The sequence below is a fragment of the Neomonachus schauinslandi genome, chromosome 2, assembly GCF_002201575.2.
Source record: "Neomonachus schauinslandi chromosome 2, ASM220157v2, whole genome shotgun sequence".
In the NCBI taxonomy this organism is placed as follows: domain Eukaryota; kingdom Metazoa; phylum Chordata; class Mammalia; order Carnivora; family Phocidae; genus Neomonachus; species Neomonachus schauinslandi.
The window spans coordinates 36,761,290-36,784,182 of NC_058404.1; the positions used below are offsets into that span (position 1 = coordinate 36,761,290).

At 35.7% G+C, this 22,893-nt stretch overlaps 1 protein-coding gene across 1 annotated transcript in view; it reads right to left on the reverse strand.

The window, feature by feature from the left end:
• LOC110573137 (disintegrin and metalloproteinase domain-containing protein 18-like) overlaps positions 1 to 22,893 on the reverse strand; it is a 214,409-nt gene that overhangs the window by 129,261 nt on the left and 62,255 nt on the right. The window contains exons 11-12 of the mRNA XM_021681558.1: positions 8,531 to 8,667; positions 5,538 to 5,721 (exon numbers count right to left, since the gene is read on the reverse strand). Coding sequence (XP_021537233.1) covers positions 5,538 to 5,721; positions 8,531 to 8,667 — 321 coding nt within the window. The remainder of the gene's footprint in view (positions 1 to 5,537; positions 5,722 to 8,530; positions 8,668 to 22,893) is intronic.

Below are 22,893 nucleotides of genomic sequence, written 5' to 3' on the forward strand. Positions count from 1 at the left end.
ATTAGCCAGGATAGGAGGGTATTTGGTCATTTCTGTGACCTGAACAATTTCCAAGTTTTACTTGTGTTCAGACATAGAGAGTGGCCTTGCTTTTTTTCTTCATCCATCGTGATCACAGATGTTGAGCTTTTATGAAATTATTTATGTTCAACAGGAGAACCCCACAACCCATCCATGTCAGGCCAACTCCTAGTAGGACCAAGGCCCAGCTGATATTATTAGGCCAGATCGTGCACATCAGGGGTTGCTTCTTCCTTTCTCATAATGAATGCACTGGATTTATAGATAAACAATCTGACATTATCTATTTCCATCCTGAAACTGAATGTTATGTATCTATGTAACTTTTATATATTTGGTTAAATCACTTGATAGATATGTGTTGATATATAAATAGATAAAGATATATAGATGCCAATTTTCATTTCTTATGACAATAGCCCAATACAACAGTGAATGCAATTAAACAGGCTCAAAGTATATTTGATGTTTATTAAGGCAAGGTTTCCTCCAAATCAACTCTTTCTATAAAAATTCCTTATATTTTTCCTTAGTTCTCATTAAGAAAATCTTTCGAATAAACTCTCCAAGTATTATTATGACTAATGGATATTCTAAATACACTAATCCTTATTCATTGATACAAATGATATATAATTATAAAGATAATTACACTATCCACACATTCATTGAATCAACAAGTATTTGTTGAGTACCTTGTATGTACTAGATGTTAGTCTATGTACTGGCAACACAGCAATGATTAAGATATGGACTATATTCACTTTAAATTTTTTGTATTTTTTTTTGCCAATACCACCTCATTTTAATCACAGTATGTGTGTGTTTGTGTGTGCACATTTGTGTTTAATTTGCTAGGGATGGGAATTGTCTCAAATTATTAAAATGGATGCATAGACTTAGTTTTTATTTCTAGATGAAAAAAATGACTTAGAACATATTGCCTTTTTTCTATAATTTAAACAATGTATAAAATCAGCATAATTTCTTTTTTTAATTTGAGTATAGTTGACACACAAAATTACCTTAGTTTCAGGTGTACATCATAGTGATTCAACTTCTCTATACATTATGCTATGTTCACCACAAGTATAGTTTCCATCTGTCACTATACAATGCTATTATGGTATCATTGACTATATTCTCTATACTGTGCTTTAATTAATTTAAAAAAAATCACCAGGAGAGCCATGTGGTATGGGCTTTTCTTTGATGAGAAGTTTTGATGAGAAAATAGGATTTCCTTAGCATAATTTTCTTAATAATGCTATTCACATTTTAAATGTCTACTCCTGTTGGTTTTTGCAAATGTTTTTTTTCAAAGAATTTGTCCATTTAATCTAGGTTGTTAAGTTTGGTAGTATAATGTTGTTCATGATATCATCTTACCATTTTAATGTCATGTTACATAAGATCTATATCGATGTCCCATCTTAGTTATTGTTGCTGAATTTTTTTATTAGTGTCAATAGGGGCATTTCTAACTATCTATTTATTCAAACAACTTACATTTGGTTGCAGGATGCTTGGATGCAGAATCTGTGAGAAACTGGGGTCCACTGAACCTACTGTGAGGTGGCCTTTTTCAAGGACTCCAGGTATTACCTGGATTCTCTATACCCTCACTCTACTAATGATGATGTGTTGGGTCCTCTCATGTGAATACCATGAGCAAAGATTCTGTACTTGAATCATCTTACAATGATCTGGGTATTCCCCGTTCCCCAGTGTACAGTTACTTCAGTAAAAGACTATAGGTCACTCTGTTGGAGAGGGGAATGAATGAGGAAATTGCTGCTTTCTGTCCTTACTGGAGCATTGTAGGATTTCATCCTCTACCTGAACAATGAACTCAAGCTGAGACTGGCTTGGGTCTGAAAATGTAGCAAGAGATTATCAAGAGATCTGTAGTAATTGGTATCAATCCTCTGCTCACTTTTTCTTAATTTTTAGTTATATACACCAAGAAATATGGTAATTGACTACCCAGATCTTTCTTAATTATCAGTATAAATCCATGCAGGTCAAAACCAGTAGTGGCCATCTCTGCCTCTCTTTCCTTTATGCTAATTTCATCCATTTTGGCTGTTATTGTTAAGCACTGCCACTCGGCCTCTGCTATTTTGGTATTCAGTGATTTCCAGTGACACCAGGGTGCCCAATTCTGTAATGACACTTCCAGCCATTAACTGTTGTCTATAAAAGAAGGTTACCACTGAGATTTTCAATAATATAAGTACCTCCTTAGTAGTGCATTTTTTCATTGCCTTAGTGAAAGCAGTACCCTGTGAGCCACACAAATAATTGGGTGCTAGATTTTGTATTCTTATATTTTATTATAATATGATCACTATTCTGAGCTTTTGACCCCTTCCATATTTCTCTATTAAGGTAGTTCTTGCAATAAAAAAATAAAAATAAAGACGTACTGGCATATCCACCTCCTTTATTCTGGGTTAGACTGCAATCTTCAAGGATTCATCCAGCAGCAAATCAAGACTGGCCATGGGTCTCCTTGCCTATCAAATCTTGATTCACTAGAGAGTATCCCCCTGTCAATAAACTCTACCCTATCCAGGCCTATATTTTAATACCTCGGGGACAGCATTCTTAGCATCCATTCCTGCATATTATCCAGGTTTTTGTCTATATATATCAGTATGTTCTTAAAAATAATCTCTTTATTGTAATAGCAGAGAGTACTTCCTCACTTGGGCTATGTTTAGACTTGACATAGTCTAGAACCAATGAGGTAAGGCAGGGACAGATCTTGAAAAGAACAAGCATCATCTTGTGAGACATCCATCTCATGTGGAGTCTTTGTATGGCCTCTAGGCAATGTGAGGTTGCCTTCCTCCACCATGGGGCTAGCAGTCACTTCCCAGCCCAGGGGTTTCCCAGGAATTTGAAGGTTTAAATTTCTAAAGTCCATCATCTCAAATGTCCCAAACCAAGAAATGAGTACATTTTGCTACCTGGCCAACAATACATCCACTTTCAGAATCCTATCCTAGGTGTCTGCTTCCTAGGAAACTTCTGGTACCAGCTGATTTGGCTTTAGTTGCCTAAGAAACAGACTCTGAAACAAGGATGCATATAAGTAATTTATTTGGCAAGTGTAATAGTTCCCTAATGAGGCTGTCACAAATTACCAAAAACTCAGCAACTTAAAATAATTAAATAATTATCTTATAGTCTATAGATCAGAAGTTCAAGTACATAAACTAGTCCAGATCCTCTGCTTGTAGTCTCACAAGGGTAAAATCGAGATGTTAATAAGGTTATGTCCCTTATTGGAGGCTTTGGGAAGCAATTCACCTCAAGTCTCATTCAGATTCTGCCAAATTCAGTTTCTGTCGTTATAAGACTGAGATTCCTGTTTCCTTGCTGGCTATCAGCCAAGAGCATGTTTTTTCTCCTAGAAACTAATTGCATTCCTTCTGTGCTTCCATGTGTCTTCCTTCAGCAGCTGCAGGTTGGGTCTCTCTCTCTTCAAGTATTTTTGAGTCTTCTGCTACATCTCTCTGACTTCACCTGGGGAAGGTTCTCTGTTTTTAAGGGTTCATTTGATTGGATTAGACCTGCCCATATACTCCAGGATAGTCTCCCCATCTTAAAGTCCATAACCTTAATTACTTCTGCAAAGTAACATATCCACAAGTCCACTAATTAAAGTGAGGACATCTTTGAAGGTCTATTCTACCTACCACAAAAATACTGTCATGGGAGTACAGATGTTAGGGAATAGAAGCCTGGCAGTGGTATGTGTGGGTTTGTGAGTTGCTTACTGCTCTTTTGGGCTAAAGCTAAACCCCACAGGTACCTCTAGGAAATGATATGAAACAGAGGACATTTTCTGTAAACATTTTCTCTAAAGGATGAAATGACAAATATTTGCAACTTTGCTAAAATAGTTCACCATATGGCTTCTATTGCAAGTGTTCAACTCTGCCATTATAGCACAAAAGCAGCCATAGACAATATGCAAACATATAGACATGGTTGCATTCCAATAAAGTTCCATTTACAAAAGTAGGTGGCAGCTGAATTTGACCTACTGGGCAGTTTGCACAGCTCTGATATAGAGCATATCTCAGAGAATCTCCTTATAAGGGGTAAGGAATCTGGGGCATTTATTCACCAACTACTCTTCATAATTATTTGTGGACTGATCATTAGCCCCAAGTGCTTTAAGCCCATCCTGCTAAAAGCTGAGTATGCTATTGAGACCAGAGGAAGCACTCCAACAAAAAGTCTCAGATACTTGAACCAAATACTCTCTCCAGGAACAATCAATGCTGAGAAGATACTGGTAGGACACTGACAGTATCTGCTATAAAGGACATTCTGCTTACAGCCTGTAGCTGGAAGCTCATAATGTGCAGTTGTAGCTCCAGATTATGGATTATGTTGCTTTATTCTATCCTTCATTAAAAATAACCAGACATTTTGGGAGGAAATAGGCGCCATACTTAGGAGGATATGAATATGAGATGAGCTTAGTACCACTAATCAGAAAAGTAAAATGACATTAGGAAATCTGAGATAACTGGCTGCCTGGGTAGCTCAGTTGGTTAAGTGTCTGACTCTTGATTTTGGCTCAGGTCAGGATCTCAGGGTTGTGAGATCAAGCCCTGCATTGGGCTCCACACTGGGTGTGGAGCCTGCTTGAGATTCTCTCTTTCCCTCTCTCCTGTCCCTCTCCACCCCACTCTCTAAAGAAAGAAAGAAAGACCTGAGATAAATGGAAAACCTACACATGCGCGCACACACACACACACACAAACTTTTGGGAAGAGTGGGGGATTAAGATAACTTGTAAAGATTTAATGTTATGTAAACAGAGGGTGGTCAGCTCTTTTTGTAGGTGGATAAGAAATTCATATAACTGCTGGGGGACTAATCATTAAGTTTTATTTTATTTAAATAGAGAGGAATTGCAAAATATTACATAATAATGATATTAGATTAAATGTGTGGTCTTATCTGTTGAGAATAGTGTACAGAGAGTATTTTGTTAATAGGAGTGTCGTAGAATGGATATCTATATTTAGAAGTGAGCAAATAGAACAAGTTTTGATCATCCTGAAACTTGGAAATGCAAGAATGCTTGAGGATTAAGAAAAAATTATTATAATGTTTCACCATTTTTGCAACCAAAAGAGATGGGAAAATTTGGACCAAATTCAGGAAAAGTTTATAGAGAAAACAGACTGGGGTCACATGAGTTAGGAAATAAGTAGAGGATAAAAAGCCAAGCACTTAGCCTAGATGTGCAAAACCTCTCCACTGGCATACTTGGAAGCAGTGTGTGCAAACCAAGTTTTCATGACTTACTTGTTTTCTCAACTGAAGAGGGTTGGAAAAGCGATTCATGTATCCTAAAACTTACACTCATTTTCATATCTAAGTTCTGTATTAAAGACATACTTTCATATATTATCCCATATATACCATGAAAACCATTTATTAGATACACAAGAAATTATGCTCAAATCCCAATTTTTATTGCTTACCTCTTGGCTGCCACAGTCACATTCTTCATTAGGTTCCAAAATCCCATTACCACATACTGATTGATTTTGATATACCGGTTGCAAATTTGAAAAGTTCTGAAGACATTTAGCCTCAAATTTTGAAACAAAATATTTATAGTCATGTACACTACAGTTGCTAAAAATCTTTATACCACTGGAACCCCTACAATGAAATAATAATCCTCAGGTAAATCCTCAGGCTAATAAAACTCCACCTAAATAATGCCCCCATATATAATGATATGAATTGCCAGATGGCAAATGAAAAACTTGTACCTGATCAGAGATGAATACAAGCATGAATAAATTTTAATTTATCATTATTTATCTTTAACATTCTTTTTTAAAAATACCATTGGAAATGTATCTTTCCAGGAAAGCAATAAAGTGTAATGTTTAAATATCTACCTATCATCTATCTTTCTGTCTATCTAATATGCTCTTCTCTCATATATCCAAAGCTTCCCTCCTTCATTTCAGTCAGATGTCTACTCAAATGTAATCTTCCAAAGAGGTCTTTCTTGACATTATATAAAATTGTGTCCCCTCCCGCATTCTTCTTCCACTGTCAATATTTATTATTCTACATGGAACTTTTGCATCATGTAAAAAGAAGCTCATTTGTATTTTTTAAATTTGTTTTTATGTGACTTAAGTTGTGCACTAAAATATAAGTTCTGTGAAGGTTTTTATTTTCATGTTCACAGCTATATTTCTAGTGGAATATTTAAAAGATATATGTCTAATGGATCTCCAATAGACATTTTGAAAAACTATGTACAATATTGACTACTGGTCTTCTAAGCCAAGACTGTACCATTCACTATTCTCAGTTCGGGCAACTCTATTCTGGTTTCTCAGGCGGATAACACTGGTGTAATCCTGGACTCTTTTCTCTCATATACATCCTCTATTAATACACATGCACATACAAGAATATAACATATCCAGTTAATAATTTTTATGTTGATTGAATGTTGGAATGATAATATTTTTGATATATTGATTAAATAAAATATATTATTAAAATATATTACTGCAATTAACTTCATCTGATTTTTAAAATTTTTTAATGCAGCTCTAGAAAAGTTAAAATTACATATGTAGGTCACATTTTATTTCTATTGCACAGTGTCAGTCTAAGCAATCATGTCTGAAATAATAACTCCAAAACAGCCATAGCTGAGCCTCCAAGGAAATAAATGTATAGCTGCTAAGGTTTTGGAGTTGGGAGAGTGAGAAAAGAAAGGAATGTTTTAGCTTTCACTGACAGTCATTTGTAATGGAATAAATATGGGAAAATGGGAAGACTATCACAAGGAATAATATTATTTAAGCAACTTTCTATTACTTTTAACTACTTTGTTTCAATAGCTATCAGTGCCACTCCACTTTTGCAGGCCATTCTCAGGCAAAAAGCTACAAATTTTGAGCACCGATATTTTTTATACAAAATTAGTTTAAAAATAGACAGAGACTTAGATTAATCACTAAATTCCAATCCTGAAACCAATATTGCACTGTATGTTAATTAACAATAATTTAAATAAAAATTTAAGAAGAAAAAATAGAAACAGGTTATTTTCTACTTGGGTCACATGCTTTTTGAGTAAAAATTAAAAGTACTAATTAGAACTTGGAACTTTTGCTTAAAGTGTGAACAAAGCAATTTATTTTTTTATATCTTTGCTTAAAAGATGGCCATGAAAAGGAAGAAATGAATGTGTTAGCCTAAGTATATAGAATTTTAATAGACCAAGACATTTCAAAGTAAATATTAATTGATTTGCTTTTTGTGGGGAAGATTACCAACCAGGTCTAAAGACAACTATAAAATAGTTAAGCTAAGGCAACTATTTCAAAGTACTCTAATTTCTAATCCCAAACTCCAAGGGTGGGCTAGGAAAAATTGAAATAATTATTTTAAGGGAACATAGCTTTTCCTGCAACCCTAACTCTTTTTGAATCCCATGGACATTAACTTGACAAAACCTCAACTATTTATTGTCTTTATATAGAGACTTTGGTAGCTGAAATTATATGGACTAGAATAAATAACATGCTGTTTGAATTCACATTACATTTGTAATTACTAATATTAAGTATATCTTCAAAAAGCCCAACAATCCTATCACATTCTTGTCATTTCTAATTTCTAGGCTCCAAGACAAGTGTTTCACATCTTTTATCCAAGCTTTTATACTCCTTACTCTGAACTTCAGAAGAAATTGCCCTCATCTTTATACCTCCATTAACCAAACTACCTACATCTTTATCTATTTACTCTGCTAACATCTTATAACAATAATTGAATATACTCAGCTCCAATAAAAGTCAGCCTCTCTACTTATGCGCTAAATTCTATCCTCTCTAATTTACTCAATGATTTTGTTCTTAAGTCTTCATTATATCCAAAATCGTCTTTTCCCTCTCTTCTCTTTATTTCTTTCAGTCTATAGATAATATGTTTTTTCTCCCATCTTAATGTTTAATGTTGTTGTTTTAATTGCATACTAATTCTGTTAATATATGTAGGTAGTCAATCATAATATCCATAAATAGGGACAATTTTTTTCCCTCCTCAAACCTTTCCTCCTTTTACTTTCTCTTAAAATTCTAGCCAAAGCTGCCAGTACTAGATCACTGAGGGTAATTTTAGATGTTTGCTTTGAATGCGATATACTACAATAACCAAAACAATAGCACCATGTTTACATAATATTTCACAGTCTTCACAAATCTTAAAAATTTTCCGCTAATCCCCCCAAGTGAGCATTTCTTAATCATGTAATTTACCACTTTCCTGGAGTCATATTATTTAGACAAATTTGTTAGTGTGATATCTCTTTGTGCACAACATACTTTTCCAATTTTTGACATGGAGTTGAATATAAAGAATAAAAAAACATCACATCTTGTAAACAACTTCACAAATATATATTGAAATTAATTAAGAAGAAAAAGAGTCTTACACTGCTTTATGATTCATTATGCATGTAGATCTTGGACAAGAACATTTATCAATATCATCATATGTTAATCCCATTTTAAGCCCAAGTAGTTGAGCTATAATAACTGAAAATCCCTCCAAAGTTATTGTATCTGGATACTAAAAATAAAGAAGATTGAAGGGAAAACCATCATACAAGAAGTTAACAAAAGCAAGTAATACATTAAAACATTTGTTCCTATAAAATTTTATATTTTAATACTTTTTATGTTAAGCATATTTTACAACATGTTATTTTGATATGTCATTGATAAGACTATCCATACTGATTAATTGACTAAGAACCATGCAACAGTGTAAAGAATGATCAAGCTAGAAGTATTTTTTGGTTTAATATTTGACATGCTCAAATTCTATAGCCATAGTATTTCTGATGCAATCAACATAAAACACATTTATTTAACTTTCTCATTAAATCAGTTCATCCAATTAACAAATACTAATTCAATATACACATGTGTCAAGCACATTAACAGAAGATGAAAATGTAGTGGTATGCATGAAGAAATGGACTTTATCACACTAGGAGCTTCCATTACAGAAGGGGAGAAAAAAATAAACAAGAGACTTAAACTTCCCAAATACAAAGAGATCGTGAAAAGTGTTCTAAAGAAAATGAAGTGCTCCAATAGAGAATTTTGAGGTGGAGTATAATTATTTAATATTTGTGAATTAGTATTTAAGCTGAAGTGTAACATTTAGGAAATGACCCAGCAATATAAATAGGATTAAGGTGCTTGTATGGGAGCTCATTAAAATGTTGTAGTATAATGAATGAAGTAAAAACAAAAATTAACAGAAATTAGAGTTATAGGCAAAGCCATGGTAAAAACACTTGGAAGGAGAAGTTATTTTTAAAAGGTTGCTGGCAGTGCAGAGTGGTATGTCATATTATTTAACTTAAATAAATTGGGAAACTTTTCTCATCCCATTGATCATCACAAGCAAAATACTTAGTTTCTCTTATTTTTCTACATCAAGTGAAATTTATGATAAAATTTAAGTAATTCATACCTAAAAGAAAAAAAAATGAGACTGTGTGTATGTATGTGCAAGTGTGTGAATGAAAACATGGAAAAACTAGTTAATAGCTAATAGTAAATGGTTTCCTTTCTTTTTACCCTATAAGAGCTAAGTATGAAAGAAAGGCCAAATCCCAATAACAGAATTTAAAAGAAACTTAAAGCCACAGCAAAACATCAAAGATGATAACTGGCTGATCACCAGATTTTAGGGAAAGTTGTAATAACCAGAAGCTGACCTTTTACTGCCAGCTCAGAAAAAGAAGACATGGTCTTGTACTTCCATAATTATACAGTTGAAAATAAATCCCCTGTATAAAGTAATGCAACAAAATAAAATAACCTAGTGGTGCAGGAAAGGAAGGAAGGAAAGGAAGACAGATTACACACACTCACACAAACACACACAAATAATAACAGGAATAAAAAAGAGAACATCACAACAGATCCTACAGATTAAAAAGAGCTATGATGTGCAAAAGAATGAAATTGTACCCCTATCTTACACCACTCACAAAAATTAATGTGACATGGATTAAAGACTTACTCATAAGACCTAAAACTGTAAAATTTTTAGAAGAAAACATAAGCAAAATCTCCTTGACATTGGTCTTGGCAATGATATTTTGGATTTCACATCAAAAGCACAGGCAACAAAAGCAAAAATTAACAAGTGGTGGAATTACTGGAACAACCCAAGTGTTCACTGATAGATGAATAGATAAAGAAGGTGTGGTATATATATATACACACAATGGAATATTACTCACAATGGAATATTACTCAGCATATAAAAGAATGAAATCTTGCCATTTACAACATGGTTTGACCTAGGGGGCATAATGTTATATGAAATAAGTCAGTCAGAGAAAGACAAATACCATATGTTTTCAATCATATATGAAATTAAAAAAAACAAAACAAATGAACAAACACAGAAAAAAAAAGAAAACCAGAATCTTAAATACAGAGAACAAACGGGGGGTGGTCAGAGGGGGGGGGGGGAGGGGGAGAGATGAGCAAAATAGATAAAAAAAGATTAAGAGTACATATATCTTGATGAGCACTGAAAAATGTATAGAATTGTTGAATCGTTACAGTGTACACCTGAAACTAACATATCATTGTATGTTAATTATACTTGAGTAGACACAAACAAAACCAAAAAGATATAAATTGGGACTACATCAAACTAAAATGTTTCTCCATAGCAAAGGAAAAAGAAATCAACAAAATGAAAAGGCAACCTATGGAATGGAAGAAAATATTTGCAGACCTTATATCCAATAAGGAATTATATAAAAAATAACTCCTATTTATATTGCTGGGTCATTTCCTAAACTCAGAACTCAATAGCAAAACACCAAATAACTCAATTAAAAAATAGGCAAAGGACTTGAATAGACATTTTTTCCAAAGAATACATACAAATGGCCAACAGGTATATGAAAAGATGCTAAACATCACTAACCATCAGGGGAATGCAAATCAAACCCACCATAAGATATCACCTTACACCAGGTAAGATGCTATTATCATAAAGATGAGATAACAAATGTTGGTTAGGATGTGGAGGAAAGCTATTGGTGGGAATGTAAATTGGTACAGCCATTATGAAAAATAGTGTGGAAGTTCCTTAAAAAATTAAAAATAAAATTATCATATGAGCCAGCAAACCCACTTCTGGTTATATAAACAAAATAAATGAAATCACTATCTGTACCCCTATGTTAATAGCAGCATTATTCAAAATAGCCAAGTTTTGGAAGCAACATAAATGTCCATCAATAGATGAATGGATAAAGAAAATGTAGTGTATCTATACAATGGAGTATTATTCAGTCACAAAAAAGGAAATCCTTCCATTTGCAACAACATAGATGACCAGGGGTACATTATGCTAAGTGAAATGAGAAAGACGAATATGTATGATATCACTTATATATGGTAACTTTAAAAAAAGTCAAACTAGGGGCGCCTGGGTGGCTCAGTCGTTAAGCGTCTGCCTTCGGCTCAGGTCATGATCCCAGGGTCCTGGGATCGAGCCCCGCATCGGGCTCCCTGCTCCGCGGGAAGCCTGCTTCTCCCTCTCATTCCCCCTGCTTGTATTCCCTCTCTCGCTGTGTCTCTCTGTCAAATAAATAAATAAAATCTTTAAAAAAAAAAAAAGTCACACTATGGAAACAGAGAGTAGAACTGTATTTGCTAGGCGCTAGGGGAAGGGGGAAATGGGGAGATGTGGGCCAAAGGGTACAAACTTCCAGTTATAAGATGAATAAGTTCTGAGGGTCTAATATAACTATGGGAACTATAATTCATAATTATGTATTATATACTTGAAATTTATTATGAGAGTACATCTTAAGCATTCTCATAAAACAACTATGTGAGTTGATGAATATATTAGTTACTTTGATTATGGGAATTGTTTCATAATGTAAATATACCAAATTATCACATTGTACAATTTAAATATATTAGTACTTTATCAGTTTTATCTCAATAACGCTGGAGGCAGGAGGAAGAGCTATGGCATGTGTTTGTGTGTGCATGAAAATAGAGGAAAAATGTTCTCCATTTTTAACAATAAATAAATATTAGATAGTTTCGACAGAAATTTGGTATCTATAGTATAGAATCTAATACATGCTTCAGGTCAGGAGTTGCCCAGGAAGGAGTTGGATCTTATTACACTTATTTCCCTGTGCATGATACCCAAAAGTGCTAACGAATTAACAGAAGACATGAACAGACATTTTCCCAAAGAAGACCTACAGATGGCAACAGACACGTGAAAAGATGCTCACCATCACTGATGATCAGGGAAACAGAAATCAAAACTACAATGAGGTATCACCTCACACCTGTCAGAATGGCTAAAATCAACAACACAAGAAACAACAGGTGTTGGCAAGGATGTGCAGAAAAAGAAACCCTCTTGCACTGTTGGTGGGAATGCAAACTGGTGCAGCCACCCTGGAAAACAGTATGGAGGTTCCTCAGAAAGTTAAAAATAGAACTACCCTATGATCCAGCAATTGCACTATTAAGTATTTCCCCCAAAGAATACAAAAACACTAATTCAAAGGGATACATGTACCCCAATGTTTATAGCAGCATTATCTACTGGGGTATTGCTTGGCCATTAAAAAAGGAATGAAGTCTTGCCATTTGCAAAGACATAGATGGAGCTAGAGAGTATTATGCTAAGCAAAATAAATCAGTCAGAGAAAGACAAACACCATATGATTTCATTCATATGTGGAATTTAAGAAACAAAACAAACAAACAAAGGGAAAAAAAGAGAGAGAGAATGAGGCAAACCAAGAAACAGACTCTTAACTATAGAGAATAAACTGATGATTATCAGAGGGGAGATAAGTGGGGGTGTGGGTTAAATAGATGATAGAGATTAAGGAGTACACTTGTTGTGATGAGCACTGGGTGTTGTATGGAAGTGTTGAAACACTATATTATACATCTGAAACTAATATTACTAACTGGAATTTAAATAAAAACTTAAAAAAAAAAACACACCAGAAGTTAGCATTAGTGGTTGGGAGTCCATGCTCACAGGAAATACCTATAAACAGTGACAGTCTTTGTGACTTTCAGCTTAAGGCCAGGTATAATTGACATGGCATGTGGGTTCACAGGCCATTCATGAAAAGAAAAAAAAAAAGAAAAGATACTCCAGGCCTGGGAAATTAAACATCTGACATGAAGAAATGGTGGCTGCTGTATAGATACACAAAAGAGAAGACTTTAGAAAAAGAATCCTCCAAATTCTGTCTCCCACATTTCTGGCTGACTCCTGAAACATTCATACATGGAGCAGCCTCAACACTGAACCTAGCTAAAGACTAAAGATCTCAACTGAGTCCAGAGCTGCTTTCCACTGTCTACAGTTGCCATTCTGAATTTAACCAAGAGCACCGCATGATAAAAGAAACAAAAAATCACCACTCATCAAAGAAAAACAATAGAATCCAGACTCCCTAATAGCATGTATAATGTCCATAATGTCAAAGAATATCTCTCAAGGCCATGAAAACTAAATTGAGATGTAAACAATGGCCCATAGAACTGATCTAGAATTTGTTTTTAGAAACAAAACTTTCTTCTGAAATGGAGGATTTAAATAGGAATTAGTGTCTTATAGCATATTTCTCAGAAATATCCTGGATGTAGTCCAAAATTACTTATCATATCAAGAGCCAGAAATAGCTCAACTGAAGTGAGAAAACATAATCAACAGACAGCAAAACCAAAATAGTCTATATATTACATTCTCTGAAATAAAATCCTTCATAAATTATCATAAAAATGCTTCAAGTAATTATAAAATCTATAAAACAAATAAAAACATTAAGTCTCACCAAAGAAATATATACTATAAGGAAACAGAAAATGACATTTATAGAACAGAAAGTTACAGAAATCATAAATAAATAAATAATAAACAAATAAATAAAATCAGAGTAGGTGGACTTAGTAGCAAAATGGACATGTTAGAGATAGAATGAATTTAAGGACTAATTCATATAAATTATCTAATCTGAAAACAGAGAGAAAACAGCTTTTTATGAAATTAACAGAGATACAAGGAGCAGTGGAACAATGGCAAAAGATCAAATATCAATGCCATTAGTGTCCCAGAAGGGGAGAAAGGGGACAGAGCTGAAAAATATTTGAAGGAAAATGGCTAAAACATCCCCAATTTCTAACAAAATAAGCCTAAAGTAATCATGGCAGACACATCATGATTAAATAGCTGGAGAAAATATTTAAATCTCTTGAAATCGGCCAAAGAAAATCAACACATTGGTTATAGAGGAGCAACGACTCATAGAACAGAGAATTTCTCATCAGAAAGAACAATAAACAGAGGATATAGCACAATATTTTTCAAGTGCTAAAAGAAAAAAAAAGTCAACTCACTATTTTATTTTATTTATTTTATTTTTTTATTTTTTTTTAAAGATTTTATTTATTTATTTGACAGAGAGAGACACAGCAAGAGAGGGAACAGAAGCAGGGGGCGTGGGAGAGGGAGAAGCAGGCTTCCCGCCGAGCAGGGAGCCCGATGAGGGGCTCAATCCCAGGACCCTGGGATCATGACCTGAGCCGAAGGCAGACGCTTAACGACTGAGCCACCCAGGTGCCCCTCAACTCACTATTTTAATCCAGCAAATATATCCCCTAAGAATGAAGATGAAATAAAGACATTCTGAAATGAAGGAAAATTGAGATACTATGTTGGCATTAGTGGTTGGGAGTCATGACCTGAGCCAAAGGCAGACAGTTAATGACTGAGCCACCCAGGTACCCCCCCATTTAAAAAAAATGACTAAAGAATTTTCGGGGGATAGAAATAAAATGATAATAAAGGAAAACCTGTAACATCAGGGATGAACAAAGAGGAACTAAATGGGAAAATATAATAAACTTTCTCTTCAATTGATAAATTTTTTTTCATGGTTAAAAATAAAATGCTAATTTTGTGTGATATAGTTTTAAATGTATTTAAAAGTAAAATTTAGTAAGCTACATAATTACTTATTTTATGTTTATATTATATGATTTGAGACCTAAAAGATGGTGTTAACATTTCCACGTTTTATTTGTAGTGGTAAAATGTCTATACACACACTTTTGTGTGTGTGTGCCCATGCGCACGTGTGTGTTTGCACTCTCACTACAGAAAACTGTAAAAAGCTTTTCCAAAGAAAATCTGGTGGTATCACAATTCCTGACTTCAAGCTCTATTACCAAGCAGTAATCATCAAAACAGTACAGTACTGGCACAAAAACAGACAGACTGATCAATGTAACAGAATAGAGAATCCAGAAATGGACCCTCAGCTCTATGGTCAAGTAGTCTTCAAAAAAGCAGGAAAAATATCCAAAGGAAAAAAGACAGTCTCTTCAACAAATGGTGTTGGGAAAATTGGACAGCCACATGCAGAAGAATGAAACTGGACTATTTGCTTACACCATACACAAAAATAAACTCAAAATGGATGAAAGACCTAAATGTGAGACAGGAATCCATCAAAATCCTAGAGGAGAACACAGGCAGCAACCTCTTTGACCTTGGCCACAGCAACTTCTTGCTAGACATGTCTCCAAAGGCAAGGGAAACAAATCAGATAAAAAGCTTTTGCACAGCAAAGGAAAGAGTTAACAAAACCAAAAGACAACCTACAGAATGGGAGAAGTTATTTGCAAATGTCTCATCAGATCAAGGGCTAGTATCCAAAATCTGTAAAAAAGTTTACAAACTTAATCCTTCTTTAAATATTTGGTAGAATTCCCCTGGGAAGCCGTCCAGCTCTGGACTCTATTTGTTGGAAGATTTTTGATTACTGATTTAATTTCTTTGCCGGTTATCGGTATGTTCAGGTTTTCTATTTCTTCCTGTTTCAGTTTTTGTGGTTTATATGTTTCTAGGAATACATCCATTTCCTCCAGATTGCCTAATATGTTGGCATATATTTCTCATAATAGTCTTTTATAATTGTTTACATTTCTTTGGTATTGGTATAGAGCTGAGGGTCCATTTCTGGATTCTCTATTCTGTTACATTGGTTGGAATGAAAGAATCCTCTTTCATTCATTATTTTATTTATTTGGGTCCTTTTTTCTTTTTGATATGTCTGGCTGGGGTTTATCAACTTTATTAATTCTTTCAAAGAAACAGTTCCTAATTTCATTGATCTGTTAATTTTTTTTTATTTCTGTATCATTGATTTCTGTTCTAATCCTTATTATTTCTCTTCTGCTGGATTTAGGCTTTATTTAGGCTGGTTTTTTTTCCCAGCTCCTCTAGGTGAAAGGTTAGTTTGTGTATTTGAGACTTTTATTGTTTCTTGAGGAAGGCCTGTGTTGCTATATACTTCCCTCCTAGGATCACCTTTGCTGCATCCCAAAGGTTCTGAACAGTTGTGTTTTCATTTTGTTTCCATGAATTTTATTTTTATTTTTATTTTTATTTTTTTTTAAAGATTTTATTTATTTATTTGAGACAGAGAGAATGAGAGACAGAGAGCATGAGAGGGAGGAGGGTCAGAGGGAGAAGCAGACTCCCTGCCGAGCAGGGAGCCCGATGCGGGACTCGATCCAGGGACTCCAGGATCATGACCTGAGCCGAAGGCAGTCGCTTAATCAACTGAGCCACCCAGGCGCCCGCCATGAATTTTTTTTAAGATTTTATTTATTTGACAGAGAGAGGCACAGTGAGAGAGGGAACACAAGCAGGGGGAATGGGAGAGGGAGAAGCAGGCTTCCCACTGAGCAGGGAGCATGATGTAGGGCTTGGTCCCAGGATCATGAGATCATGACCTGAGCCAAAGGCAGACACTTAATGACTGAGCCACCCAGGTGCCCCCCCCATGAATTTTTTTAATTCTTCTTTAATTTTCTGGTCAACCCATTCATTCTTTGGTAGAATGCTCTTTAACCTCCATGTATTTGTGTTCCTTCCAAATTTTTTCTTGTGATTGAGTTCAAGTTTGAAAGCACTGTGGTTTGAAAATATGCAGGGAATAATTCCAATCTTTTGGTACCAGTTGAGACCTGATTTGTGACCCAGTATGTGACCTATTCTGGAGAATGTCCCACATTCACTCTAGAAGAATGTGTTATGTTGCTTTAGGATGAAATGCTCTGAATATATCTGTGAAGTCCATCTGGTCCAGTGTATCATTCAAAGCCTGCTTCCTTGTTGATCTTCTGCTTAGATGATCTGTCCGTTGCTGTGGGTGTTAAAGTCCCCTACTATTTTTGTATTATTATTGTGTTTCTTTAATTTTGTTATTAATTCATTTATATATTTGGCTGTTCCCAAGTTAGGGACATAAATATTTACAATTGTTAGATCTTCTTGTTGGACAGACCCTTTTATTATGATATAGTGTCCTTCTTCATGTCTTATTACAGTCTTTGATTTAAAATCTAGTTTGTCTGATTTAAGGATTCCTACTCCAACTTTCTTTTGATGTCCATTAGCATAATAAATGGTTCTCCACCCCCTCACTTTCAATCTGGAGGTGACTTTGGGTCTAAAATGAGTCTCTTATAGACAGCATAACAATGGGTCTTGTTTTTTGTTGTTGTTGTTTTTCTCGAATCTGATACCCAGTGTCTTTTGATTGGAGCATTTAGTCCATTTACATTCAGAGTAATTAGATGAAAGATATGAATCCATGGTATTTAATACCATGGTATTACCTGTAAAGTCACTATTCCTATAGATTGTCTCTGTTCCTTTCTGTTCTTTGTTACTTTTGGGCTCTTTCTTTGCTCAAAGGATCCCCTTAATTTATATTTCTTGCAGAGTTGGTTTAGCGTTCACAAATTCCTTTAGTTTTTGTTTGTCCTGGAAACGCTTTATCTCTCCTTCTATTTTGAATGACTGCCTTTCTTGGCTGCACATTTTTCCCATTTAGCATATTCAATATATCATGCCAGTCCTTTCTGGCCTGCAAGGTCCCTGAGGACAGGTCTGCTGCCAGCTGTATGTCTACCCTTGTAGGTTAAGGACTTCTTTTCCTGAGCTGCTCTCAGGATTTTCTCTTTATCTTTGAAATTTGTGAGTTTCACTATAATATGTCAAGGTATTGACCTATGTTTCATGATTTTGAGGGGGGTGGTCTCTGTGTCTCCTGGACTTGAATGCCTGTTTCCTTCCCCAGATTAGGGAAGTTCTCAGCTATAATTTGTTCAAATAATCCTTCTTTCCCTTTCTTCCACTCTTCATCTTCTGTGACCCCTATAATATGGATATTATTTCATCTTATGGAATCATTGAGTTCTTTAAGTCTCCCTTTGTGATCTACTTGTTTTCTTTCTCTCTTCAGCTTCCTTATTTTCCAACACTTTATCTTCTATATCACTGATTCTCTCTTCTGTTTAATTTATCCTCATTTTTATGGCCTCCACTTGGAACTGCATCTCAATAATAGCTGAAATTTTTAATTTCAGCCTGACTAGATTTTAGTTCCTTTATACAGTAAGGGATTCTCTACTGTCTTCTATGCTTTTTTCAAGCCCAGCTAGTAACTTTATAATCATTGTTTTAAGTTTTAGTTCAGACATCTTACTTATAATCATTTTGATTAAATCCCTGGCAGTGAATACTTCCTCCTGATCTTTCTCTTGGGGTGAATTTCTCTGTCTTGTCATTTTGTGCAAAAAAGAAAGGAAGAAAAAGTAAAATACCCAACAAAACAATAACAATAACAACAGCAACAACAACAACAACAAAAATTTCAGGAAATATTTCTGGTGTATGCTGTGTACACTCTGCTGTTGTCTTTTGGCTGCTGTTTCCCACTGGTCCATTCTCTACAGAGTTCTTCCTTGCTTAGAGTGGGGAGTTTTTGGACCTTTTACTAGGTGTGCTTTGATTTGTTTGTCAAGATAAACCTGTAAAAACAAAGAAAGAAAGAAAAGAAAAGAAGGAGGAGGAGGAGAAGAAGGAGAAAAGCAGAAGAAGGAAAAGCAGAAGAAGAAAAAGAAGAAGAAGAAGAAGAAAGAAGAAAGAAGAAGGAGGAGGAGGAGGAGGAGGAGGAGGACGGCTGATCCAAGATAAGAGAAAGGGAAAAGGAACAAAAATGCAAACAGACAAACAAAAAATTATAAGCCTGATTCCAAAAAGAAAAAAAATAAGAAGGCTGATCTGAAAAATAAGAGAAAGAAACAAATGAACAAATAAAAAATTATAAGCGGGATACCCAAAAAAAAAAAGAAAAAGAAGAGAAAAAAAGAAAGTGTGTGTGTGTGTGTGTGTGTGTGTGTGGGTGGGTGTGTGTCTAAAATAAAAGATAAAAATAAAAAATAAGAAATAAAAAAATAAAATTTGAAAATTTAAAAAATTAAGAAAAGAGAAACATGTGTCTCCAGTGCTTTGGAGCATTCTTTAATCTGTATACTTGGTACATGTGGGGGCCTGTGTTGGTCTTCTGAGAGAGAGGGCTCCTGGGCTGATTCACAAGCTGACTTGCCCTTATAATGATGCTTCCTGCCAGGTGCAGGGTGGGGGGTGTTAGTGTAGGGGACTCCAGCCCCCACTGGAGGTGCTGTGTTTGTCTCTGAAGTCCAACTGTGCTGGTGGGTGGAGGGGGGCAGGGAAGGGTTTGTGGAGGAGGAAGAATATGGCGTCACCCCACCCTCTTGTCCCCGGGAAGAGGAACACCTGACTACTGTTGTTCTGGATGCCCTCAGAAAAGTGGACAATCTGGGCGTCTGCCTTTGGCTCAGGCCATGGTCCCACGGTGCTGGGATCGAGACCCACAACAGTCTCTCTGCTCAGCAGGGAGTCTGCTTCTCCCTCACTCTCTCTCTGTTGTGTCTCTCTCTCTCGCTCTCAAATAAATAGAAATCTTAAAAAAAAAAAGTGAACAATCTCCTGTGTCTTGGGCTTTCGTTAGTTCCCTGCCATCAGCCTGTCTGTTCCCGCACTGTCAGCAACCTGGTACCACACATCTCCACTATTTTATCCCTGGCTGCTGGCTGGGATCCCAAACTCCCAAGTTTTAAAGAGCCTGGCAAGGTGTGGGCCCACTCCCCTCCCCTGGAGGGGAGCCTCCCAGCATGCCCAGTCCCAGAAAAGCAGTTGTACAGTGTGTGAGCAGAGGTTAGAGTTTATTGTAATGCTCAGCAAAAAGCTGGAACCAAGTTAATCAGCTGTCTGTGTCTGATTCAGTCCCCTACTCTGTTCTGTCTCAGAAAAACAGTCACACAGAGGCTTGACTCTACTGTGACAGACAACAAAAAGCAGCAGCCAGGTTATCTGCAGTCTGCCAGTGTCTCTGCTCTCTGCTCAGTTCTGCTGCAGAAAAGCAGCATCTCTGCACATACACAGGGGTTTAGGCCTATTGTGGCTTACAGGGAAAAGTTGTTGAGGTTTTCTGCCCTCTGTGCACACCTCTGACCCTGCTGTTGAGGGCTGCTCAATGGCTCCCAGCTGGCCTTTTGTCCTTGGAGAGGCAAAATACCCTCCTCTAAATGTACTCTGGGAAGGGGAGGGATCTCTCTCAGTGTGACCCAGGGGATCTCCTCACCACAGATGATTGTGCAATACCTACCAGCTGCACTCTTTCCCAGTCTCTCTCTCTCCCAGACTTTGCTCTGTGAAAAGGGTTCCCTCCCTTTTGGGGCACTACAGCTTCCCTGTCCCCTAATTCACAATCCAAACCTCACATCTGACACATTCTCTCCCTCCAACTGTGCAGATTGTTTTCTTAATCCTAGATCATATTCCTAGTTGTTCAAAATAGTTGGATGTTGATCTAGCTGTGTTTGAAGGACGAGGCAAGCTCAGGATCCCCCTACTACTCCACTATCTTAATTCACCTGCATCTATGTTCAGGGATATTGGCCTGTAGTTTTATTTTCTTGTGGTATCTTTTTTTTTCTGGCTTTGATATTTGGGTGATGCTGGTCCCTTAAAAAACAGTTGGGGGGCGCCTGGGTGGCTGAGTCGTTAAGCGTCTGCCTTCGGCTCAGGTCATGATCCCGGGGTCCTGGGATCGAGCCCCGCATCGGGCTCCCTGCTCGGCGGGGAGCCTGCTTCTCCCTCTCCCACTCCCCCTGCTTGTGTTCCCTCTCTCGCTGTGTCTCTCTCTGTCAAATAAATAAATAAAATCTTTAAAAAAAAAAAACAGTTGGAAGTGTTCTCTCTTCAGTTTTTTGGAAAAGTTTCAGAAGGATTGATGTTAATTTTTCTTTGAATTTTTGGTAGAAATTGCCAGTAAAGCCTGGGCTTTTCTTTGTTGGGAGGTTTTTGACCATTAATTTAACCTCTATTTGTTATTGATTTGTTCAAGCTTTCTATTTTTCTTGATTCAGTTTTAGTAGGTTGTATTTTTCCAGGAATGTATCCATTTCTCTGGGTTATCTAATTTGTTGCCATATAATTATTAATAATCCTTTGTTACCTTTTTATTTATCCATTGTAATGTCTCCTCTTTCATTTCTAATTTTATTTATCTGAGTCTTCCCTCTATATTTTTCTTAATTGTTTTAAGTAAGAGTTTGTCAGTTTTATTTATCTTTTCAAAAAACCAGCTTTTACTTTTGCCAGTTTTTTCTATTGTTTTTCTATTCTCTATTTCTTCTTTACACAAACTCTTCAAAACATCCAGAAATAGATAAAACATAGCTCATTTTATGAACTCATTATTACCTTGATAGAAAATCCAGAAATAGTCATTATCAGAAAAGATAACTATAGTTTGATATACCCAATCATCACAAATGCAAAATTTCTTAACAAAAGTTTACCAACTTGGGGCTCCTGGGTGGCTCACTCGTTAAACATCTGCCTTCAGCTCAGGTCATGATCCTGGAGTCCCAGGATCAAGTCCCACATTGGGCTCCCTGCTCAGCAGGAAGCCTGCTTCTCCCTCTCCCACTCCCCTGCTTGTGTTCCCTTGTGCACTGTCTCTCTCTTTCTGTCAAATAAATAAATAACATCTTAAAAACAAAAAACAAAAACAAAAACAAAAGTTTACCAATTTGAATCCAACAATATATAAAAAAAGACAATACATCAAGACAAGGTGGGATTTATTCTAGGAATGCAAAACTAGTTCACCAATTGAAAATCCAACAATAATACAGTCACTCAACAAACTCAAGAAAAAAGCCAAATGAGTTTTCAATAGGCGAAGAGAATAGATGCATTTGACAAAAACCAATATCCATTTCTGGTAAAAACAAAGAAAGAAAAAACTATCAGCTAAATGGTAATCAAAGGGAGCGTCCTTATACTCAAAGGGCCTCTATAAAAAACCTACAGCTAATGTTATACAAAATCATGAAAGATGGAATGCATTCCCTCTAAGATTACAAACAAGCAAGGGTTGAGAATCTCACAATTTCTATTGAATATTTTACTAAGGATTCTAGTTGATGGAATAAGTCAAGAAAAAAATGAAAAGCATTCATATTAGAATGGAATAAATAAAATTGTCTCTACTCTCAGGTGAACTATCATCTATCATCTAATCTTTCTAAACTACCTATCTATCTAAGGAATTCCAAAGTCTATCAAACAATTCATATAACTAACTGTGTGTCCTAACTTACAGAGTATAGTGAACACAAAAAGCATAGTCAAGAGATGGGTGAGTTTGATGAACAAAATAAATATATTCAAATACAACCATGTATATAAGTCTATGAATTTCTTTCTTTTCAAGACAGAACTTCATTGCAAATAGACCATCATTGCTCACGTTTTAGTCAATTGATAAAACTATTAAAACCACCCTCAAATGTTTGAGCTGGCACACTA